Below are 23,854 nucleotides of genomic sequence, written 5' to 3'. Positions count from 1 at the left end.
AAGGAGCTCTTTTGCTTTTTCTTGTTTTGTTTTGTTTTGGTCCTATACCGATTTCTGTTTTTTTTTTTTTTTTTTTTTTTTGCTTCTTTTTGATGTTTCTTTTGCTTTTGCTTTTTTCTTTTTTTTCCGGGTTTCGTGGTGTTGCTCCGTGCTCGGCTTCTGATGAGTAGATTGGGACCCCCCGACTGGTTGGAACCAGAAGTCCGTGGCTTGAGACCGACGCAATCTTGTGGTTTGGATGCGCTGATCTTCATCCGATCGGAGTAAGTCATAGTAAAAGTGGTGGTGGAGAAGAAAGAGGAAGAGCAGATCAGCCAATCCGCCCAAACATGTGACTGCCTTTCGTCCACTTTCTTCCTCAGGCATACTCAGGCTGTCCCCATCCCCTTCGAAGTTCCTTTCGTCTCATTTATTGACCCTGTGGTTCCTGCCTTAGTCCTCTTCGCATCGTCCAGTCGTGACCGGGATGGCAGAGTGGCGACTACTTTTACTCCAAAACAATCAGCTGAGTGCATCGCAAATATTCTAATTCTGATAGTAAATGCGGTCGGTCTAAATACAGAGAATCGAACGGTGAAGTCCGGCTATATACATACAACCACAACCACCGTCGACAAGAGAGTCCAGTCACCGGCCTATCTAGGCGTAGGTGGGCCAGACAGTGACGGTAGAAGTGGTGGTGGTAACCACGGCTTCGGTCGTCGTAGTCCAGGCGGTCGAGGTCACCCACACGGTGGTGGTCGAGGCACCGGAGCCGGCCTGAGTAGCCACAGCCTTGTGGGCAGTCACAGAGGCAGAGCCCGAGAAGCTATCCTCAGGGTTGGTCTCCTCCTCGTCATCCTCATCGTCACAGTCGGGCAAGTCCTCGTCATCCTCATCGTCATCGGAGGCAGAGGCAGAGCTGGAAGAAGCAGCGCTGGACGCGGAGGTAGCAGTGGCGGTCGCCTCGGCGGCAACGCTGGCAGCGGTGGTCTCGGGAGTAGCCGTCGCAATGCTGACAGCAACCGAGGACTCGGTAGCAGATGCATAATGGGCAGCAGCGGTAGAGGCCGCCGAAACAGCAATAGACGAGCTGGCGCTAACGGCATCCGTGCCCTGGGCGATGATGCGGGCCACAGCGGCCTCCGCGGCAATCATGACGATGGCCTGAGTGTTCCCGGTGGGCAGATCGGGGTGGATACTGGCATCAACGACGTACTAGAGAAACGGTTAGCTCACTGTGCGATGCCATCGGTTCAGAAGTGCATCCTTACCAAGTTCTCGGTACCGTACACCTTGGTGTTGAGATCAACGACAGAAGTGCCGTTGCTGACACGTCCATCGTCAGTGCCAATCTTCGCAGTGCCGACAAAGTGGTCACCGCTGGTCATCAGGTTAAGGATACCGGAAGCGGTCGAGGTTCCGGAGATGGAGAAGCCGGAGGTGGAGTTGCTGATGTCGTCGATCAAGCTCTGGAAGAAGCGGGTCACAGCTTCCTTGTCCGCGGCAGTCTGCAGCCAGGGGTCGGTCTCGAGGGTGGTGGTGCCGGAGCTGTCGATGCCAAGGACACCGGTCGAGGTGGCACCGTGGGTCAGGTACAGCTTCATGGTGATCACACCGTCCGTGCTGGTGCTGCAGGAAGCCTGGTAGAAACGAGTAATGCCATCGGTTCCAACGTTGGAGGTCCAGAACTGGAGACGGTGGCCACCCTGGGTGAGGACACCGGAGCCCTCCGCGAAAAGCTTCTGGGCGGCGGCACTGGGGCCGGGAACCACACTGGAGGTGTTGAAGTGGGTGAAGTTGCTGTTGGTGTTGACGGTGACGGTGAACATGGGGTGGTCCCGGAGGTTCTGGCCAACAGGCAGGTTGATCCACTCAGAGGAAGGAGGGAGGGTGATACCAGTGTTGCCGCTCTTGACAGTCTGGATCTGCTCGGTGGGGCCAATACCGGAGTTGAACAGGATGCGAGGGGTAGACATGGAACCCGCAGCAAGGACAACCTTACCACCAGCATTCAGGTTGATGATCTCGATGCCACCAGAGCTGGTCTCGACCTCAACGCCAGTAACGCGGGCGCTGCGGCGTACAAGACGGCGGACCTTGGTGCTTGTGCGAAGGCTGAAGTTGTCAAGGTCCTGGACCAAGGGGAGGTAGGAGCGGACAGGACCAGCGCGGATACCATTGCCGACATCCCACGAGGGGTAGCTGTACACCATGTGCTTCTCATTGGGCTGCTTCTGGGAGTCAACAGACTTCCATCCAAGACCCTTCAGGAAGCCAGAAAGAACAGTGTACATGCCCTGATCGTACCGCTTGCCGTCGGCCGAGGGAAGAGTGCTTCCGGGGTTGAGCGCGTACAGACGGTTAGCAGCCGCCTCAATGTCCTTCCACTTCCAGCCGGTGGGCCACTTGTCGTCGAAATCGGCCTCCTGGGGGTGGATGAAGGATTCGGCGTTGACAATGGTACCACCACCCAGAACACAACCAGCCATACCCGCAGTATCGTCGCAGAGGTAGTCGCCCATCAAGTTGAGGGAGGTGAGGGAGCTGCCGAGGGCAGGGATATCGAAAGGAGTCATGGAGGAGTTCCACGAAAGAGCATCGGTCGCACCCAGCTCCGTGGTAGGAGCCACACCACGCTCGATCAGCAGGACCTTCTTGCTGGTCTCAGCCAAACGCTCAGCGGCAACGATACCGGCAGCACCGCCTCCGACAACAATGTAATCATAGGTCGTGTTCGAAACCGTGGCGACGACACTGGCCGAGGCACTGGCAGAAGGGCTGGTAACCGAGGCGGACGCAGAGGCAGTAGACGTGCTCGAGACGGCTTTCGCAGCCCAGGTGGCGTAGCTAGACGACTTGGCCTTGGACAGGTAGACTTCGAAGCCACCGTAACCGGCTCCGTGGAAAGGCATGGCAGAGGAATCGGAGGAGGGGGTAGTAGGGCTGGTCGTACTGAGACCCCAGCCGAAGTAATAAGTGTCTTCGGTGGCGCCGAAGGTAGTGGGCTCGCCGAGAATGCAGTTCTCGCACAGGAAGGTATAGGTGAGGAAAGTGCTGTTGACGGAGGTTCCCTCGGGGATTTCGAGAATGCTGGCATCGCCGCTGTAAACCTCGGGGCTGGAGTAGGCACTGGTCTCGCGGAGGGTTCCGACAGCAGAGTCGCCGTTGGCCCAGGCTGCGATGAGGAGAGCCTTGGTCATGGAACCGGACATACTGACACCACCCCATCCCTTAGAGCTGTCGAGAGGCACACTCAGCTGACCGATGAAGCTCTTCTCCACGGTCTCAGGCAGCGCAATACCGAAACAGAAGCCCGTATCTGAGTCGCACCATCTTTGGAAGTCCATGCCGGAAACCGAGTCACTGTAGGCGGAAGTAGCGGTGGCTGCGGCGGAGGCACCGAGCGCAGAGCTCAGGGCCACAGCGCCGCTAAGAATGTAGGAACGCATCCTGAAGTGAATTGTTCGGAAGAGAAGAACGAGCAAAAGATGCTATAGACCAGATAGGGTCGGAAAGATACCTAATCAAAGGTGAGAGAATGAGATAGAAACCTTGAGGGGGAAAGCTGGCCCAGCAGCAACCCGGAAAAGAGTGGCGGCAAAAAGAAAGTGCCCAAAAAAGAAAGGAAAAAAAAAAAAAAAGAAGGACCGAAAAGAATGGGAGAGAATGGGTTGAAACGTTTGAAAGCCGGTGGAAGTCCATTTCGAGGCGGACCACGGCATTCATATAGATTCCTGCTCGAGGCCGACGTGGGGACGGGGCCGGCCATCGTGTGAGGAAAGCGGAGGCGTAACGGTGATTGAAGGGTGGTCAGAGGATAAGGCTAATGCGTTGAAGATATTGATTGTGGACACGCATGCCCACCTCGAAGGCGTCTAGTCTGCTCCCTTCCAGCGATATGACCGTCTAGAACCCAGGCTGTGAGTGGCTTCGACGCAAAATAAGCAATGTCCAGCGGGCCCTGGGCGTTTCTCGGAGAGCGGCGGTGGAGTGGGACATGCCAAGCATCCCTAGTCGGCGTGTGTTTCACGAGCAGACATCGGTGGTTTGAGCGTTAGAGCACCCCTGTGCCTGGGAAAAGCCAAGCTCATCTATATCAAACAGACTCCTGGCCGGAGTTCGCGCCGGAGTGGATTGATCACAAAACCCGCGTCGCCTATTGGCCTCCCTGGGCGTCGGATGAATAATGAAGGTCCCCAGTGGGTGGAGGACAGCCCCCATTGTCGACAGGCATTTCCCACCAGGTCATGATATCGGACAGGTACAGTGACGATGCCAAGAGCTGCCTACTGTCTTAGACTATTCACCACTCCAGTCGTTGGTGCCTAGGGAGTTTTCTGTTCAGCAAGGCGGTTGCAAGCATCTAGACAGGAGGATGGATAAGATCAAAACATACCTAACACTTGATTTGGTTTTTGGACTCAACAGACTGTTTCTGACCGCCGGGGATGAAATCGTACTGAAGCCTGTTGCAGAATTCTGAGACAGACAAAGTGTCAGGTCAGAGAAGATGGATGGTTGAAGACGGAGAGGGGAGGGCATTTGGAAATTAGGAGGGGAAACCTCGGCCGGGCTCCGAGTGGGTCCCACCACCCAGGGAGAGAAAGATAGGGCAACCGGCCGACCAACCGGCGACAGGATCATACTCATCACAGCATCACAGCGGGGCAACTTTCATCGATAAATCATTTCATTACTACGGAGTACTCTACAGGCAGAGAGACGTGCGCTAAAAACGTAGGTACCAACCAACTGTACAGCTGCCTTCTAAGATCACTCCGTTGGCATCCCACATCCACCATCTGCTACGCTAGCCGTCCTGCTATCGTCAAATACAGTGCTTCGACCAATCTGGCTGCATATTGACTCTAAAGAAAAATGAAAAGAAGAGAAGAGAAGAAAAGGGGCCCGTCTGAAGAAAGAAAAGGCTTTCGGTGAGGATTGACAAGCATGAGCAAACATGCACTGGTAGATGAACTATTTAAACAAGAACCATGCCAGCTCCGAACAAGGTCGACATGACGGTGACCAGGCCCACAATGACAGGGGTCATGGTCAGGTGGGGCACGTACAGGCCAGCAGCAGCGCCTGGAGAGCTGGACGAGGTTCCGCTGCCGGAAGAGCTAGAGCCACTGCTTGAGGAGGAAGAGGTGCCAGATCCAGGGGTGGCGGTGCTGGTAGAAGCAGTTCCAGCGTTCATGCTCCCGGAGCCAGAGAATCCAACACCCTTGCCAGCACCCTCGGTCATGTACTTCTTGGCGGGCTCGGGAATGGCAGGAAGCGAGTCGTTCTCAACATCCCAGTTGGGAGAATCCTTCGCAGGGCAAGGGTTGGCGCCTCCAGTCTTGTTGTAGCCACCGTCGCCAGTGGGGCTCTTGGTCTTGGCCAGAGCAGACTTGAGCGCATCGTAGTCATCCAAGGTGCTGACCTTGCCGTCCTTGATCTGGACGAGACCGTAGTTGCTGGGCTCTTCCGAGTACTCGTAGACGAGACCACCGGAGTAGACGCCAGTCATGTCGGTGCTGTACAAGGAGCTGACCTCCTCGAACTTGCGGGTGTTGGTGTTGCAGCCGTACTCGGATAAGAAGAGAGGAAGACCGTATCCAGTGAAGTTCTTGACCTTCTGATCCCAGCCGGAGGTGGTGAAAGAAGACGGGTCACACCAAGAGTAGTCGTTGAAGGCGAAGAAGTCGCTGCGCTCATCGTCTGTACCGCAGTTCATGTACTCGGCCATCTGAAGACGGTTCGTGTCGATATCGGCCTAAATAAACAAACCTCTGGTCAGTCTTTTTTCGTGCTCTTCGTTTCATCGTGATATGACTTGACTACATACAGCAGAGTATCCGACAGGGATTTCACGGTACTTGCGGCTGCGGATGTACTGGCGAAGATCACGCGTAACCGCCTTGACATAGGGGGCAGCACTCGACGAGGGACCGTCGTTGATGACCTCGTTTCCAGAGAAGAAGGCGAGAGTGTTCTTGTAATTGGCGAACTTGTCGACCGTGGCGAAGATGTACTGAAGGTAGACATCGTTGTAGGAGGGCTTCGGGTCGGCCCGGTTGAGAGAGTACTTGGGAGTGTTGACGTCGAGGACCAGGTAGATGCCAGCATCTGCCAGAGCGTTCATGCACTCGTCGTGGTCCGCGGAGTTGTCGACGGAGTAGACACGGATGGTGTTCAAGCCGAGCTCGGTGAACTTGGCGATGTCGCGCTTGCAGCCTTCGGCATCGGCAATGGGATCGGCCAGCTTGGACGAGCCACCGGGTTGGTAGTCGACACCACGGATGTAGAACCGGTCGTCACCCTTGAAGAAGGCGTTACCCTTGACGGTGATGGGAGTCACGTCGTCACGGGCCTTGAGGTTAGGAGCAGCCAAAGCGGTGGAGGCGCCCAAAGTGATGGCTGTCGCGATAGCGTAGCCCTTCATGTTGATGGATTATGTGAGTCGAGTTTGCTTTGATGGGAAGAAACAAGCCGGATGGTGGGTGAGTCGCGGGAACGAATGGAGACCTGCTGTGGAACAGATTATGATATAGTTGATGGGAGGGTTAGAGCCTGGAAGAAATGGCGGCTAGAGAAAGTAGGCGAGAAGGTGGTCAATAAGATTGAACGAGTGACTTGAAATGGGAGGAGAAAAAACAAGCGAACGATTGAAGGGATAGCGGAGGAAAGAACCCAAGGCAGGGGAAGAAGATGATGAGGAGGAGGAGGAGAAAGAAGAGAGATCGAAAGAGTAAGGAAGGGGGTGGTGGTGGTGGTGCAGGGTCGAAGGACCCTTAAAGCAGGCAGGCAGTGTCAGCCATCCCTGAGCCGTCTGCCCCATACAAAGATTCAAAACAGTAAGGATAATCCAGGTTGCCACCAGGAAGCGCGTGTCACACAATGTCTCCCAGTGCCTTGATTACCGGATGAGGCAGCCAAGGTATTGCAGTATGTGTGGGAAATTGCTGGGCGGGTCTACCGAGTGCCTATCAGCTGTCTCGATCGTCAGATCGCCCCCAGCGCAGGACTGCAGGCTCAGGGTCCAGCCAGGGACGGACTGGCCTATACATAGGACATAGGACAGGAGTGGAGTGGACTGTGATTATTGTGTGCCACTGTTATACTATCTTGGTGAATATTTGAGAACAAACAAATTGGATTCGTGTTTTTTCTGCTATGTTGACTGTATATACCCGTGTATTCTCGACGACCAATTGAGTCGACCATGACATCCTCGTACCTGGGAAGGGCGCAAAGAATGGATGGAGTGGAGTGGGGATGGAGGAGTCCTGAGGATCCCTGAGGAGCCCTGAGGAGCCCTGAAAAGCCCTGAAAAGCCCTGAACCCCGGCCGGGCCAAGGAAAGAAGGAGGGGCCCCCAGTGGGTCCGGCCACAAAACCGGTCCCTGGGCGGGAGAGCGAAAGTGAGACCCTGCCTGGCCTGGCCTGCCAGTGCTCACTGGACGTGGCTTGACATACTCCGTACTGCACTTTGCACTGTACGAGACATACTGTACTACCACACCCTGCAGAATAATATTCACTACTCAACGGTTGGCTAAGCACTAACAACCAGATCAAACAATTCAGCCTCTCCGAACATCCTAATTGTTTGAACATATAAAAGGGGAAGATCCCCCCCTCGCCCTCAAGGCACCTACCGATCGATGCAGCCCAAACGCAGCCATCCCGTTTCCCTGCCGTGCGAAGCAGATCATCTCCGAGCTGGTTTGACTCGAGGCTTGGTTCCTCCCCCCCTTCTCTTCGATTTTCCTTTGTGGTGTCCCCAAATACCTCCGTCGATGGCCGAGCAAACGCCCAGAAGAATAGGCTTTGGGGGGTTACGACGACTTTGTGTTCTGTCTCAGAGCCCTCAAGTCTTTTTGCCTGTGCCACTCGTTGGATGGATGAAGGGCAGGCAGGTATGGTCACTCGGGCAGCCAAGAAGCACCGGCTGAGACATGCCAACACAACACCCAAGATTCCCTTCCACTCAACCCACCCTCCGCTAATTTTAGGCAGTCTCCTCGCTAATTTTAGCCAACCGAATCAATTTCCTGCGCATTTACACATGATCTCTGGACTGGGGATGATTGTTTTCGTCGCGATTGACATCTGTGTGTAATGGAAGGAGAGGTTATCCCTCGATCCCTCGATGCACCGATGCCCTTAAAGTATGTGTAGGAAAGGCAATCAGACATCAAGATAAGATCGGATCAGTATAGGCTGTAACTTCTTTTTTTTTATACATCACCGGACTATGTATGTACAGTACAGTAATTTGACATACTCTGCCGCTGTGTAGGATACCTAGTATTCCTTTCCTCCGAACCCGGTCGGGAGTGGTCTATCACCGACCCCTTCAACTCTTCCTCATTAATCCAACACTCAAACAAAATAACATTAGATAAATCTAATCCACAACTAGGTATGCAGACACTTCCAATTTCGCTTCACCCAGAAAAATACCCACTCATCCAAGCCAAACACAAAACCCCAACACTGACGTCAATGCACAGATCGAAGCACGGTCCCACCATCCCTCGCTCTAGACCCCCGGTAACTGTACCTGTGTATCTTATTAGTCCCCCTTAGCCGAGTTCAACCCGACCGGCCATCAACCCCATGAAGGCCTGATACTGTACAAGTTAACAGAACAACAAAGTTCTCACCAAGACCCAACCCAAGAGGTCAGGAGTTTGAGTTCGCTCACCGAGAAACCCCCCCTCCCCGAAAACAATTTCGTGTTGAAGGATTGATAGCTCGCGTAAAATCTCAACTGCGGAATCCTTGGCCGGAGACATGACGAGCTCGGCGGGACTCGGGCTAGTTGGTCGAGACCGTCTCGGCGGGGTGGGTTGCCAATACACCCGAAGTCTTGGGGAGGGAGGTTTAGGCAGCATATTTCTGCTTCTTAAATTTGATTGTGTTTATTTAGGGTGTTAATGAAGTTGGATGGTGGTGAGGTTTACTTGTGTTCGCGTGATATATACTAGCTAGACAGGAGGAAGATTGAGATTAAGGTAGAATACTAGGGAGAAATACTTGGCTAGTACATGATTGCGTTCCTCGCGGCATCGATACTCTGGTTCTCTAAAGGATCGGAAGTTCTTCGTGACGCCCAGTCACGCACAAATGATCAGGAGTGGAGCGAGCGTAGGCTACTACTAGGTACCTACCGAGTAGTACCTAGGGAAGGTGAACAACTAATGATGGTGATGGCCATGGAATCGGTCCATCATGCTCGGCGCCCGCGGACTTTCACCTACTCGCAACGACTCAAATGATGTTCTACGAGCATGCTGTGAATCCATTGAGGCGCAGACGATTGCCAAGCTGGGATAGAGCTCGACCACCGAGGAGCGTGGGTTTGCCAAGTCGCCGCGTGAAACCGTCTGAACTATACCGATAGTATATTGGCTCGCGAGCGGAAAGGGGGCGTGATTTTGTTAAGGGATGCTGCTTGCAACCTCATATGCTGGGTATACAGAGTACTCCTTTAAGAAATGGATAGGCATCTATACATGAATTCCTCAGCTCTGGCAGTTGACATGACAGTCTTGTGATCGTGCGAAGCAACCTACTTGCAGTACGACTTATTTCATGATGGATACTTATCCGAGCTTGATTGGTGCAAGAAAAGCCGGCGGAGGATGAAGGATGTAATGCACTGGCTACTGTCAGCGGTCCCTTGAGCTGCTAAGCACCGACTGTGATGGCAAAGGCATCTTGCCATTGTTGAGGCAGCTGCACCATGATCCGGCAGGTAGCACCACCATAGTACTCACTTCGCTCGGAGACACAGACTCAGTGCTTGCTCCCCGAATTTACTACGTGCCGGGTCGCTCCTTCCCTGACGATGACTTCTTGCACTTGAGGTTGTAGAAGCAGGAATATGTCCACCAGACGGCCACCTGAGCCTGGCAACCTCCTCCAAGAGAGCGTCCAGAAGAGCGACAACAGTATCCTCACCTCGCCAACCACATAAGCCAACCACATAACTTGATCATTCTTTCTCGTCACCCCTTCGATTTGCACTTACTCATATCCGCCCAAACGAGCAAGCAAGTGTGAGTAGCCTCCAAGCACCCAGCATGTACTGCAGACACTGACCGTACCACAGATGCATTACACCACCTTACCCAGCATCTGGATCACCCTCGTCAGCACCGTCTGGTGTCAATGGTCCAAACTCTTCATCAGCCAGCCAGCCTTCACCAACCACCCATGGCCCTCCATCCTCCTCGAATCGCCCGAGTTCGGCCCCACCGGCTCCTACCTTGACATTGACCACACGCGCGAGGGTGCAGGCAACTTCCCCGCCCTGTCCTGGCCCTATCCGTCCGGCACGGCCGTCCAGGAGTATATCCTCCTCTGCGAGGACCCCGACTCCCCGACCGCCGAAGCTGTCATCCATGGCCTGTTCTATGGGATCCATCGCGCGACAACCGGGGTGCAGAACCCGGATTTCTTCATCGACCAGTCGCAGGCCGAGCCGTTTATGCTGCGGGGTGGATTCAAGTATGGCCAGAATGGAGGAAACGGCGTGTATTTCGCCCCGCTGGCGCCCCGGGGTCAAGGGCCGCATCGGTATTTCTTCGAGCTGGTGGCCTTGAATGAGACCTTGGACCAGCAGGGTCTCAATTCGCCGGCGAGGATCGAGGAGATTATGCGCGCGATCGAGGGCAAGGTGGCAGGATGGGGCGCTTGGATGGCATTGTCTCAGAGAGTTTGAAGCATGATCCGAGCAGGATGGAGATCGCTATCCGTTGTTGTGTTGCACAGTGTGCTTCGAGTCGTTCATCGTCGTCGTCGTTGTTGTTTCTCCATGAATTACCCCGAATTAGCCCGCAATCATTTGTAACACCCGGAGACAGACACTGGGAGCACCTGCTATCAAGGAAGTGGTACAACCACAGTTCACTCAAGGGGCTTCGTTCTGATCTTCACTTTCATGTCTTACATGGAGTAGTCGTGGACGTCATCGTTGAAGGTCGGCATTCTTTTTGCGGCGACTAGAGCCGGCTAGCTTCAACTTGTCCGATAATTATAGTATGGACTATTGGACCGAACGACCCGACTTTGGCTTCATTCTTGACCGTTTGGTCGAAAACAAACTTCTGTTCGTATTGTGTCTGGTAGAAGAGGCAAAATGACTGCAGTGCCTGTCGCGGGTCTCCAGGATTAGCACAAGGATAGGGGCGCTAGTCCAGTCCCGGTAAGGGCCCGCCTCACTGCGCTGGTTGGAGCCAATCAGAAGTGGCCACTGCTGCTTACGCTGCCCAGAATAGCAGATCTGATTCAGCCTAGCTAGCCGTTCTGGGACTAGAGCCAAATCTAATAAGAGCTAAGCCCCTTTAGCCCTTACAACGGATGCGGAGGGGAATTTTGGCGCTCGGGAAGCTGTAACAATGACAGTTGGTCTGTTGATACTGCAAGGTGGAGAGGCATCGAATAGTCCTCAAGAGTCAAAGGAAATCAGTCTCTCCACAGGGTGAATAATCCTTGATGTAGAATAAAACAAGGAAAGAGAGCCCTTGTCGGGGCAAGTGGAAAGCAATCGACAGGTACGGCACCAGTACCAGAGATGGTCAGGCACACTCCCTTGGCAAATTGGCCACCTGGATGGTAGTGTCGATAGTCCGCGAACGGTGGCAGAGGAACGGACCAAGTGGCCCAGTTCGGGCTTCCCTCCTTCCCTGGTGCCTGATACACCCCGCACAAAGACTCCTCGGCTGAGAGAAAAATAAAAATCAATCCTAAACACCCTGCCCTAGAACTCAATTCTTTCTACTCTGTAGAGAACTCATGTGCTCAACTCCGAGGTGTTGAGAGAATCCTCGGTTAGGAAGAGTAAGGTGGGGTAAACGCAACACGACTGATCTCATGGTGTTGTCATTCTTCTGCTTATCGACCTGTAGTTCTTCGGATTTGTCTCAGCGGTCGGGATCGTCCGCTCCAGTCTGACTGGCCGCAACAACTGAAACATTCTTTCTTCCCTTTCAAGCCAGTGAGGTCAAATTCAATGCCGACCTCTGTTTGCGATGACACCATGACACCATGACACCATGACACCAATCATCAGAACAATCTGCCTGCCAATCAGTGTCTGTCTGAGGTAGTGTACACACAGATTGTGAGACACATAACCAAAGCCAAAGATGCATGGCTGCCGTCTGACGCCCTCTATAGGTATAGTAGTAGGTAGGTTGGTGTGTGCATTGGTCTAATTGCCTGTGTTCGCGGCTGACGTTGACCTCGTACAATCGGTCGAGGAGCCATGACTCCCACGGATCGCATTCGGATACTTTGTTGCTTTTTTAAGGGCATTTTATCGCGACCGGGGGGGATAGGCTGTGCATCGCCGCACTTGGATAGAACCATGGTGCAAGATGCATCTGAATAACCTTGTTTCTTTCTCTATCGCTCTCTCCTGTTAAAATGCCTTTACTTCCTGGATGTTGTTGCTTCATCCTTTCTTTCTATGATGATAACAAAAACAAACAAAAAAGGCACCATCTTGTAAATTCGATCTTCTAGCGTCTTTCCACTCGTTGATCCACTTACTCACTCACTGGCTCCGCAAGTCCGAGCTAGACCTGCCTTGTTTTTCTTTAGGGCCTTTAGTACGTATTCTTTTTTTTTTTCCTGCTCTTTCTAGTTTTTTTTTCTGCTCTTTTCTGCTCTTTTCTCCGCTACTATTTATTAACTGGCGGCGCAGCAGAACAAGCCTTGTCGGCCATTTGTTTCACTCTCATCTCGGGTGGCTTGCAGTCAATCAATCACCTGCCAACCGTTACTATAATCAATTATTGCCAGCCCACTGTTGCAGGACGCACCGCACTGTACTGTACTCAGCCCGATTCTCCGTACTTACTCATACTGTACTTCTCTGCAACAATCCTTCGGCTGCTTAAGATCAACCTGCCTGGCCTCTCTCTCTCTTCCGCTTCCGTCTTCTTCCCCTCTTCATCGACCTCCGAGTATTACCCTTTTGGGAACTCCTACCAACTGAACGACCACTTTTTCTCTCGCTTCGATCCCCTGAACCTTCGTTTCTTCAACTTCAACTCCAGAATCCCACCCGATCAATAAAGACGTTGACGTTCCAACTGAGGCGCCATGGCGTGGTCAACTCGCCTGCTCCAGCTGCTTCTCCTATCCCTGATCGCCTTATCTGCGATTGCAGCCCCGGCCGCCGATCAATCCGAATCCGACGCCCCGTCGGCCGCCGACAGCATCGAAGAGACCTCCCTCCACAAGGCTCTGCATTTGTTCCAGAGGTTCAGCCACGGCATCTTCCAGTCTGACGAGGAAGCTGCTGCAGCTCTCCAGCAGGATGACTCGTCGTTGGCTGAACACTTGAACCTGGTCAAGCGAGCGGATGGCAACTCGACGGCTGCGGTAGAGACGACGAGCCAGGCCTCGGAGCCGGGAGCGACGACTTCGGCCGCCGCGGCAGCGACCACCGCTTCGCAGGCTGAGAGTTCCACCAGCAGTGCGGAACAGCCGACAACTGCTGCGGAAACCACCGCCGCTCCTACGACCACTGCTGCCCGCACGACCGCTGCGAGACCTACGACTAGCTCTAGCAGCAGTGAGTCCAGCTCTAGCAGCAGTGAGTCGAGCTCTAGTAGCAGTGAGTCTAGCTCCTCGTCTCCGTCCACGTCTTCTTCTTCTTCTTCTTCCTCCTCTTCTACCTCCGCGGCGACCACCTCGTCGACCTCTTCGTCCTCGTCGTCTGCCACGGCGACGTCGACCTCTACTACTTCTGCGTCCACTTCGTCCACATCTTCGTCCTCGTCCTCTTCTCACACCACCGCAGCTAGTACCACGATCCCCACCGTCGCGGCCATTACTACTACTACTACCTCTACTTCTGCTACTTCCACTACCACTAGTACCACTTCTTCATCCAGCTCACATACTACCGCAGCTCACACGACCTCCACCACCTCAACAACATCCACCTCCTCGACCTCCTCGACCTCCTCTTCATCCCAAACCACATCCGCCACCTCAACCTCGACCTCAACCTCCACCACCCTCGAAACCACCACCTCCACCACCTCCACCACCTCCTCAACGTCAACAACCAGAGACTCCCAAACCACAGACGACAGCGCCACCACCAGCGCAAAGACCACCCCCTACACCTCCACCTACAAGCTAACCACCACGCTGCCCAACGGCCAGCAGAGCACCGTCACCGCCATCACCGTCATCCACCCGACCGAGACCGCCCACGAGGTCGCCACCGGTACCCGCAGCTCCCCGAGTCTGCAGACCGACAACGGTGCCGCGACCCACGGTCTGGGCCGGGAGCTGTTCGTGATGGTGGGTGGAGCGGCCGTGGTGGCTATGGCTCTGTAAAACGCCCCTTCAAACCGCAGACCCACTGAATATTCCTTCTCCCAGCAATTGCATTTTCCGGCGTTTTCATTTTCTTTACTTCCAAAGCTGCCCCCATGATACCTCTCACCATGTTACGATCCTTTTGATGCACACAAAACACATGCACACATGAACCTGGCAAAGCATACATTACTTGTGAAATTTAGCCCTGGCGTATTCCCACATTTTGTCTCTCCTTTAGCGCATACTGATTTTCCTACTCCTGGGCTGGGGAAGAAGGGGGGATACTTAAGGGGGTGGATGGACGGATGTTGTCCAAAGCTTGTGCATAATTTAGACAGGTTGTCTTCGATCACTGATTGCCAGGGGGCTTGCCTTTGGTGACTCCCGGATCATGAATCATTCGGACATAATTTGAGACTTTTTTGTTCTCTCAGTTGTATTGGATTGGAGGTACCAAAAATGGTCGATTGTAGTGCATTGTGAAAATGGGTATTTTGAACGTAATAACATGGCTTGCTCCCCTTGCGTGCTGTCACCTTGCATGGGATGGGTAGGCTAGCCAGCTCGCTACCTAGCTTCCTATGTACAGACCTACCCGATGACGAGAGTATAAATGCATATAGGCATGGACATAGTGATAGTCCGCGCACTCCTATCTCTTCATGTCCACCCACCCAGAACGGACACGATTCGATCAGTCATGAGCGCGCAGAATCTCTCTTCTTGCTTGGTGCGATCATTCAACCAAGCCCCTCTCCTATCCAACGAGTATATACCCCAAAAACCCCCTCAGTCCACGGTATACTGTCTACTTCGGCACCCACCGCTCCTCCTCCGTCCAGAACCGCACCACACTCTCCCACGCGGGGATATCGCCGTCGCGGAGCAGGGCGGCGACGTCAACGTTGAGCGGCGATTCCGGGCGCGGATCCGTCAGCAGCTGGTGGATGGCGGTGAGGGTTGAGGAGAGGGTGTAGACGGGGCTCCAGTGCTCGGTCGTCAGGAGGGTGAGGCAGATCTCGCCGGTGGTGAAGGAGATGTTAGGGTGGCTGATGCGGGTGGTGAAGCGGATGGTGGGCGGGGTGAGCGGGTAGGACGGGGGGATGGTAATGTGGAGGGACCAAAGGCCGCCTGTTGCGATGCTTAGTCGTTGAAAGGGTTGTGGGGGAGAGCTGAGTGAGATCTGTCGGAAATGCGGAGGGGCGCGGGGGAGAGGGAGGAATGAGGGTTTACCTTCGTATGGAGTGCCCTTTACACCCTTCAGGACGGCTTCCCAGTGGAGGAGATCATCCTCTTCGATGGGCCCGAGATGCAGGAGTGCCTCATTGGGGTTGTTGGTGTAGTCCTTCAATTCCCGGAGGAGACGCTGGGTGGTGTTGTGCGTTGCCATTGTCTCAGCCTTCTCATGTGCAGAACGAGCTGCTGGCTGGCTGGCGTGGGTTAGGGAGTGACCGGAAAGGTGGTGGAATGCTCGGCGTCGCTGACTGAGCGTCGCTGACTGAGCGAGGGGTTGGCCTTTAGTGCGTGTGGAGGGAGTGTGAAAATGACCCTCCTTTTGAAAGGGAAAACAAGACTCTGCGATCGCTGCGTAATTCTCAAAAACAGTCTCTCACCAACAGACACATCTTGCCAAAATGTGACACAGCGGGTGGCTGGCACTGCACTCAAATGGAGTTGAAGCGGACAGAAAATACCGAGGTTCAAGTCGTGGGTCTTCCCCATTCAGTAGCGCCGGGTGCCAGTCTTCGTCCCGTGGTCTGGACTGGGCATTCCTTGGACTTGATGGGGCCCTAAACAAATTTTATTGATGCTTAGCCACCCTCGTTTCATGTGAAAACGAAAACGACATCCATCATTCATCATTCATCGTGAAAACCATCAGCGCTACATCCATGCGTACTTCTCGCACGGCAAAGGAGACGGCCAGAGTCGTCCAGGCCCTGTCGCCCCCTGGCCGCCGGCAAACACGCAGCTCATCGGCTCATGCCAGTGTCCTGCGCGGTTTTGCCTTCAACGGTGGCTCCAATGCGTCTGCGTCTGCATCAGCATCTGTTTATGCGTCTGCGGAGGCAGTGAGCGACGACGATGACACGTCGTCGCTGTCATCGGTCCCAACTGTCGATATCGAGGATATCTTGGAGCCCCCTGCCAAGCGACGGAAGAGCGCACTGAGCGCCCCTTCGGCCCGCAGCTCGCGGACTCGTTCTGCGCGCGCGCCTGCAGATGCGACCCAGACATCTCTGAAAGTTGAAACTACTGTCAAAGAGGAGGTCGTTGAGAAGCCTGCGGCCAGATCCCGCCGCGCGCCTGCCCGGAAGGTCAAGGTCGAGGATGGCACCTACACGGTAGAGCCTCCGTCTAACTGGGAAACCATCTATGCCACCGTGAAGAAGATGCGCGAGGACAACCCAACCGCCCCAGTCGACACTATGGGCTGCGCTGAGCTTTACTGGCGTGCGTCGTCGCCTCGAGATCGCCGCTTCCAGACCCTCATTGCCCTGATGCTGTCTTCGCAGACCAAGGATACGGTGACGGCCGTGGCCATGCAACGATTGCACACGGAGCTTGGGGATGGGCCTCCAGTTGCCATCAAGGCCGAGCCCGATGACGACAACGATGATAGCAAGGCACTAGAGCCTATGCAGGACAGCACCTTGAACCTGGAGAATATCCTGGCCGTATCGCCGGAACGGTTGAACGAGCTGATTCGCACCGTGGGCTTCCATAACAACAAAACCAAGTATATCAAAGCTGCTGCCCTTATTCTCCGCGATCAGTATGACTCCGATATCCCGTCGACGCCGACTGAGTTGATGAGCTTGCCGGGAGTTGGGCCAAAGATGGCGTTCCTGTGTATGAGCGCTGCTTGGGGTAAGCACGAAGGCATCGGAGTCGACGTCCACGTGCACCGTATCACCAACCTCTGGGGATGGCACAAGACGAAGAATCCGGAGGAGACTCGTAAGGCTCTGGAATCGTGGCTGCCAAAGGATAAGTGGCATGAGATCAACAAGCTGCTGGTTGGACTGGGGCAGACGGTTTGCTTACCTATCGGCCGGCGGTGCGGCGACTGTGACCTCGCAGGGACGAAGTTGTGCAAGAGCGAGATTCGAGGAATGGCTTCCAAAGTAAAGAAGACGACGGTATTCAAGGCGGAAAGTGATGTTGCCCCGCAGCAGATCAAGAGTGACGATGGCGGGGGCAGTCCAAAGGTGAAGGTCGAGGCGGAGTGATGGATTGAATGCGGGCCCTTTCCCTTTTCACCTTCTTCTCTTGTCGTTGTTGAGGGGCTTCACGTTTGAACTGTTTGGACTGTTCTGTTGTTCTGCCCATCTAGTCCGACATCTCTCCATTGCTGTATCTGTTGACTCTGTCACGTAGTATGAGGATTTGACGTGACTTACCGTGTTCCCTCTCCGCGTCCGTTCTTCGCTTTCTCTGCATCACATCTCTGCCTCCTCCATACTTCGCCCCTCCGCAACCACTTCCTCTTTCCCTTCGAACTCCATCTCATATGGGCTTCCTCAAGTAGTTTCAGTTCTGCCCGGCAGTATCTGGGACACAATTCATCTCGACTAATCGAAATCATGGGTCCGTGGATGCCTCCATGTGTCTTCTCCTCTGCCAACTTTAAGTCTCACTGACCTTCTGGTTCTGAGTAGCTTCGATCGATGTTCCGGCCGGGGATTTCCCTACCTTTGAAGATGCCTTCTTTACTTTTCTTGAGCGTGGATGGATGCTCTCCGCAAACGATCCCGAGAAACAGGCTGCTCAAAGCGGGGCGGTTGTCCAGAAAACACGCATCACGTTCATGGATCTTCCGCATGTGGCTCGCGTCAAGATCCTCGAGTATGCTGGACTGCTGCGGAACTGTGTGATAAACATCCGATACGAGTCTGTACGCAGAAAGCACAATGGTGGCACCTGTCTAAAAGGGGATCATCGTCATTATATTGCTCCAAGTCCAGGGATCTGGATAGAGCGGGACTGCAATCACCCGAAACTGCCCGTCGAGCTCTTCAGTCTCTCTCGCGCTACTCGTGAAGAGGCCGGCGCAGTTTTCTTCTCCCACAATCGGTTCAACGCACCCCTCGCCAGCAGAGGTGACTACACATCCTTTGAATTCTCGTTTGAATGGGGACTCCACCGTCTGCGTTACTTGCACTTGGACCTGAGCCCGAGAGAACACCGCTACCTTAAGCTGGCCGGTGGAGTCCACAGGACCACTCTACGGATCTGGATCAGCTTCTGCCTGCTGGCTCATTCTAAAATGCACGACCTGAAGTATTTCAGTATGACATGCAAGGTGCGCGAACTGGAAGTTGCCCAGAGACTCATGCGTGAGATGAATCCATTCCCAGTTCTGCTCCAGTGCGCGTTCCACTTTGGTCACAATTATGAGGAACACACTCAGAAGGTGATTCGCCGTGCTGCCTTGAGGGTGACGGACAATTTGAAAGTCAAGCCGCAGTTTCCGTACTTCCGTCTTCCCCGGGAAATACAGTTCATGATTCTGGAGCTGCTCCTGGTCGACCATCCAGACCCATTCCTCCCGAAGGTGGATAGCCTGAGAGGTGTCATCTCGCTCCAGGATCGCAAGAAAGCCATGCGACCCAGCAGCTTCCTTTCGATGAACTGTTGCCTGACCTGCTCTCCTGTTGGGGCCATGTGTTTCTGTCGTGGCCGTCACACAGCTTTTTCGACCTCCTGCAGCTGCCTTGAAAGCCCGCTCAACTACTTCCTTGTCAGCCGAGACTTCTACCGGGACGCCCGCCAGATATTCTATTCCCGTAACAAATTCGCTTTCCTGGATGAAGACCCAGAGTTTATGCTGCAGTTCCTTCACAAACTCCCTACCCCAACCACGGAGCTCATGCGGCACCTGATTCTCAAGTTTCCGTCTCACTATCGTGGTACTCCCCGTACAGGGCCCCGGTCCGATGAATCGACCCTAATTTGGTGGTCGGTGCTACGCCGGTTCATCCGTGAGCACTTCAAGATCCCGAACCTGTCATTGACCATTGTGGATATGGGCTGGAAAGGGATGGTTTCCGGTGAGCCCCGGCGCCGTTACCTAAAGAAGCTGCTAGAGGGGATGCTCGAACTTCGAGGACTGCGCGACTACCATCTGTACCTCTCCGAGAACCACGAACTGGCAAAGGACATGGAAGTGCGGATGCTTGGGGAGATCGTCTATCAGCGGCCTCGCGGAGTGGCGCCCTTCAGTGGTCCGAGGAACTCACAGCATGCACAATGACAATTTGGCTTCAGCGGATATGACGTGATATTTCTTTCTCTGTGTCTATTTTTTTTTCTTTTCCTTGTTGGAACGAGGAGGGAGGGTGGTCGTGCATTAGTCAGCACTTCGGAATATCTACTCTAGTTAATAAGTGGAGGTTATTTGTAACCGAAGGTAATTGTTCATAATAACAAATGAAAAAAGGGCTTTTCGTGCAACCAGCAGATGAATCTCGATTTGCAATCTCTCGTAGCGTCACCTATGGCTTGACCACATTCATACTGAGTAGTCAATCAGATGGCCCATGGCTGAGACTTTACTAATATACAATCACTAACCTTGTCAAGAAAGTGTCAACAAAGCAACATATGCCCCCAAAGGCCTCGCAGAAAGATCTTTTCTGCAGACAAAGAAGCATACACCCACAAATGAAGCGATTAAATCCAACTTCCCCCCTCCCCTCCCCCACTGCAACGTCTGCCTGAGGAAATTGATGACTAATCGCTCCCCTCACGCGGCCTTTTCCCCGCAGCCCGATGGTGCAGCTCAGTGTTTGCATCATTCTTCAATCCTGCACCGCGCACTTTTTTTGCTCAATTCCACGAATTCATTTACCATTCTATTCACCTAGTGTCTGCAACACACCTTACTCAAGATTGAGCCCACCGCATCTGAAACAAAACCACAATCCCTTCTCCCGCCCACGAAAACCAAGAATTACCGCCCCCCCTTCACCACAGAAGCCACACACGCCTACCCCACCACAGCAAACAACCACACAACCACACACACACACACCGAGCTTACCACCAATCTCATCACCTCTCCGCGCTCCCCTCAGACAAAGGTAAATCCGACGTCCCTCAAAATGAAACCCCAGTACCCGCCGATGTCCATCTCCGCCTTCGCAACCACCCAGCTCCACCACCTCAAAACCGAACACAGCCTCGAAATCGCCTCCTCCACCCTCTCCGCCGCCTCTGTCGCCGCCAGCCCCGCCACGCGCCGCACCCTCCAGGCCACGGGCCACGCGCTCACGGGCCTGGTGCTTTCGCAGACGCGCACGGGGTTGGGCGGGCGGCTCGTCGGGGAGTTTGTGCCGGATGCGGCGACCGCATCGTCCAATAACTCTAAAGGAGGAGGTGACGGTACTCAGGGCGGGAACAATGGGAAGGATGATGGGCGGTTACGGCTCCCTGCGCATGGCATTCGGGTCGGGGATGTGGTGAGGTGTTTGGAGATCAGTAATTCTTCGTCTTCGGCGGGGGCGGCGAAGAAAGGGAAAAAAGATGGTGGTGCCGGTGGCAGTGGGGAAGGAGGGAAGAAGGCGCCGGAAGGGGTGGTTACCAGGGTTGGGGAGGTGGCGGTTTGGGTCGCGTTTGGGCAGCAGGGGGCCGCTGCGTCGGCCGGGGCAAAGAAGGAGGAGGATGAGGGGGTGGAGGAACTGTGGGGAAAGCGGGTTTGGTTGTATGTTTTCCTTTCCTTCTTTGGTTATGTTTGTGTGGTTTGGGGAGGGGTGAAGATATTGAGGGTTGTGGGATGGTATGGCTGACTGGCTGACTGGCTGACTGATTTTATGCGGGGGGTAGTGTGAAGCTGGCGAATGATGTTACGTTTCGAAGGTAAGGGCTTCTTCTTGAGATATCCTGCTTGGTTTGAGGGAAATGAAATCGCTGACTTGTTGACGGCGACGACGGTGATGCAGGATGAACCAGACGATGGATCGAATGGCCAAAATGCAGGAATCCGATCATACTCACTTCATGCGCGTCGCGTTCGGACATACCACCCCCCTCACACCTGACTACGATGTCTGCAAGGACATGGAGCTTACCGATCCTACGCTCAACGACTCCCAGAAAGAGGCGATCCGGTTCGCGCTGGCGTCGCGCGATATCGCCCTCATCCACGGTCCGCCGGGCACGGGAAAGACGCATACCTTGATCGAGTTGATCGTGCAGTTGGTGCAGCGGAAACAGCGCGTCTTGGTCTGTGGACCCTCAAATATCTCGGTGGATAACATCGTCGAGCGACTGGTCCCCAAGAAGATTCCCGTGGTGCGCATCGGCCACCCCGCACGACTGCTGCCGGCGGTGCTGGATCACTCGCTCGAAGTGTTGACGCAGACATCCGAGGCGGCCGGGATTGTGCGGGACGTGCGGCGCGAGATCGACCAGAAACAGGCAAGCATCCGAAAGACGCGGTCGGGACGGGAGCGGCGCGCCATCTACGACGATCTGAAGCAGCTACGGCGCGAGTACCGCGAGCGGGAAACGAAATGCGTGGCGGATCTGGTGCGGGAGAGTAGTGTCGTGCTGGCAACGTTGCATGGGGCGGGCGGGCATCAGTTGCGCGGGCAAAAGTTCGATGTGGTCGTGATCGACGAGGCCAGCCAGGCCCTGGAGCCCCAATGCTGGATCCCCCTGCTGCCGGCGTCCAAGGTCATCCTGGCCGGCGACCACCTGCAGCTGCCGCCCACCGTTAAATCGACGCGCGAGCAAACGAAAACCAGTAGTGCGGAGGCGGGGGTGGAGCTGTTGCCCGACGTCTCGTTGGAGACTACGCTGTTTGACCGGTTACTGGCCACACATGGGCCGGGGATCAAACGCATGCTCACCACCCAGTATCGTATGCACGAAACTATCATGCAATTCCCCTCGCAGGAGCTGTACGAGTCGAAATTAATAGCAGCTGAGGCCGTGCGGGCGCGCCGGTTGGCGGATCTGCCGTATGAAGTACAGGCGACAGACGATACGATAGCACCCCTGGTCTTCTGGGACACCCAGGGCGGAGACTTCCTGGAGACGGCGGAGGAATCGGGGCTAGGTAAGTCAGAGAAGCTATTGGGAGAAAGTAAGAGTAATTCGATGGAGGCATTGGTGGTAGGGCAGCATGTTGATGCCCTGGTGGCCGCCGGGGTGCAGCCAAGCGAGATTGCAGTAATCACCCCGTACAACGGACAGCTAGCAGTATTGTCGCAGATGCTCCGCGAGAAATATCCCGACCTGGAATTGGGCAGCGTCGACGGCTTCCAGGGGCGCGAAAAGGAGGCAGTAGTGGTCAGCCTGGTGCGCAGTAACGAGGCCCATGAAGTTGGATTTCTGGCCGAGAAGCGTCGGCTGAATGGTAAGATCAGTTCTAGATTAATCTGTGAAGGTCAGCACTGACTAGAGCGGAACAGTGGCCATGACGCGGCCGAAGCGACACTTATGCATCTGCGGTGATTCGGAGACGATCAGCCAGTAAGTCATTTGGGGGCGGTTGTTGGAATTTTGCGTGATTGCTGACGGACCCTAATTGCATTACAGTGGAAGTGGGTTTTTGAAGCGCTGGATGGAGTTTCTAGAAGAACATGCTGATCTGCGCTATCCCGATGCAGGGACGTTCTTGTGAGAGGCCGCCCGCTGAAGATGAAGTCATAAAATCATTGCACTGCGACTGCATAATCCTCCGTAATTCGGCCTGGTGCTGCCGCTCCACTCGGCTGAAACAGACTAAATTCACCAATACGGCTTGAGTGACAGCAAAAGTGGTCAGAGCACGCCCGCTTGGCATCCATCATTTGAGAATCGATTCCTCAATTCACCCACCATTAATCAATGAACCAACAACAACTAAAGTCTGACGGTTTCATCTTCGATTGTGTTGGCACGAGCCGAGGACGATGAATCGGCTGCGATCAGATCCTGCTGATCCTTCTTCACCTCGTTATGCTCTTCGGTGCATCTTCTCTGCGTCCACAATACAGAGCCTTGTGTTTAGTCTTCAATCTTGTCAGGTTGGATACTAAAAATACCCCCCCTGAAACGTAAAAAAAGGCCCACTTGGGCACATGCTTGCTTCTCTGCTCCTCTTCTGCCTGCACCACCACCACCACCACCACCACCTCCTCCTCTTCCTCCTCTTCCTTCTTTCTTCTTTGCGTCCACTTTCTCTCCCTTCCAGTCTCTCTTTTCCCCCCTCTTGTAGTCTGATGTTTGGTTCGATCCACTGTCTCTCATTCCCATACTGCCTCCCCCACTTGATAGTCTTTCGCTCTCTACAAACAGACTTTATCTCCCGTCGCTCTTTCGTCTCACCATGATCTGAGCGTTTCGGCCGGATCTCCTGCTTCTCCCTGCTGACGGTGGCGCTCTCCCCCGCGGGCCTGTCCGGTCTGTGACTATATACCCGATCGTGTCGTTTCCGTCTGATCGATCATTTTTCTTCATCATCCCACGCGGCAATCCCAACATCCCGATATTCGCGAGTGCCCGTGAATCTTATGTTCTCTTCTAGATGTCTAACTTGA

At 54.3% G+C, this 23,854-nt stretch overlaps 7 protein-coding genes across 7 annotated transcripts; 4 read left to right on the top strand and 3 right to left on the bottom strand.

Moving 5' to 3' along the window:
* Nucleotides 1-429: 429 nt before the first annotated feature.
* Nucleotides 430-3,626, bottom strand: BO82DRAFT_350124 (putative cellobiose dehydrogenase). The gene is made up of 2 exons (XM_025634064.1): nucleotides 1,254-3,626; nucleotides 430-1,197 (listed from the first exon to the last, which is right to left on the bottom strand). The coding sequence occupies exons 1-2, from the start codon at nucleotides 3,429-3,431 to the stop codon at nucleotides 640-642; spliced, it is 2,736 nt and encodes a 911-aa protein (XP_025496593.1). The 5' UTR covers nucleotides 3,432-3,626; the 3' UTR covers nucleotides 430-639.
* A 1,120-nt stretch (nucleotides 3,627-4,746) lies between these two features.
* On the bottom strand, nucleotides 4,747-6,731 carry gel1 (1,3-beta-glucanosyltransferase gel1). Its single transcript, XM_025634063.1, has 2 exons — nucleotides 5,816-6,731; nucleotides 4,747-5,743 (listed from the first exon to the last, which is right to left on the bottom strand). Exons 1-2 carry the CDS (start codon nucleotides 6,410-6,412, stop codon nucleotides 4,964-4,966), a joined length of 1,377 nt encoding a protein of 458 aa, XP_025496592.1. The 5' UTR covers nucleotides 6,413-6,731; the 3' UTR covers nucleotides 4,747-4,963.
* Nucleotides 6,732-10,089: 3,358 nt separating this feature from the next.
* On the top strand, nucleotides 10,090-10,701 carry BO82DRAFT_360709 (YbhB/YbcL family Raf kinase inhibitor-like protein; the record flags this gene model as incomplete). The annotated part of the gene is made up of 1 exon (XM_025636783.1): nucleotides 10,090-10,701. One exon carries the CDS (start codon nucleotides 10,090-10,092, stop codon nucleotides 10,699-10,701), a length of 612 nt encoding a protein of 203 aa, XP_025496591.1.
* Nucleotides 10,702-12,985: 2,284 nt separating this feature from the next.
* Nucleotides 12,986-14,735, top strand: BO82DRAFT_86243 (putative GPI anchored cell wall protein (Dan4)). The gene has a single exon (XM_025641609.1). It carries the CDS (start codon nucleotides 13,089-13,091, stop codon nucleotides 14,337-14,339), a length of 1,251 nt encoding a protein of 416 aa, XP_025496590.1. The 5' UTR covers nucleotides 12,986-13,088; the 3' UTR covers nucleotides 14,340-14,735.
* Nucleotides 14,736-14,770: 35 nt separating this feature from the next.
* On the bottom strand, nucleotides 14,771-15,983 carry pex4 (putative ubiquitin conjugating enzyme (UbcJ)). Its single transcript, XM_025640437.1, has 2 exons — nucleotides 15,558-15,983; nucleotides 14,771-15,455 (listed from the first exon to the last, which is right to left on the bottom strand). The coding sequence occupies exons 1-2, from the start codon at nucleotides 15,712-15,714 to the stop codon at nucleotides 15,133-15,135; spliced, it is 480 nt and encodes a 159-aa protein (XP_025496589.1). The 5' UTR covers nucleotides 15,715-15,983; the 3' UTR covers nucleotides 14,771-15,132.
* Nucleotides 15,984-16,216: 233 nt separating this feature from the next.
* Nucleotides 16,217-19,767, top strand: BO82DRAFT_325457 (endonuclease III domain-containing protein; the record flags this gene model as incomplete). The annotated part of the gene is made up of 2 exons (XM_025632873.1): nucleotides 16,217-17,452; nucleotides 18,118-19,767. The coding sequence occupies 2 exons, from the start codon at nucleotides 16,217-16,219 to the stop codon at nucleotides 19,579-19,581; spliced, it is 2,700 nt and encodes an 899-aa protein (XP_025496588.1). The 3' UTR covers nucleotides 19,582-19,767.
* Nucleotides 19,768-21,102: 1,335 nt separating this feature from the next.
* On the top strand, nucleotides 21,103-22,926 carry BO82DRAFT_350117 (putative DNA helicase). The gene has a single exon (XM_025634062.1). It carries the CDS (start codon nucleotides 21,270-21,272, stop codon nucleotides 22,728-22,730), a length of 1,461 nt encoding a protein of 486 aa, XP_025496587.1. The 5' UTR covers nucleotides 21,103-21,269; the 3' UTR covers nucleotides 22,731-22,926.
* Nucleotides 22,927-23,854: the final 928 nt, after the last annotated feature.

Source organism: Aspergillus uvarum (genome assembly GCF_003184745.1).
Source record: "Aspergillus uvarum CBS 121591 unplaced genomic scaffold BO82scaffold_3, whole genome shotgun sequence".
In the NCBI taxonomy this organism is placed as follows: Eukaryota; Fungi; Ascomycota; class Eurotiomycetes; order Eurotiales; family Aspergillaceae; genus Aspergillus; species Aspergillus uvarum.
Note: the sequence above shows the minus strand (reverse complement) of the source record. Positions and strands in the feature narration are given on the sequence as shown.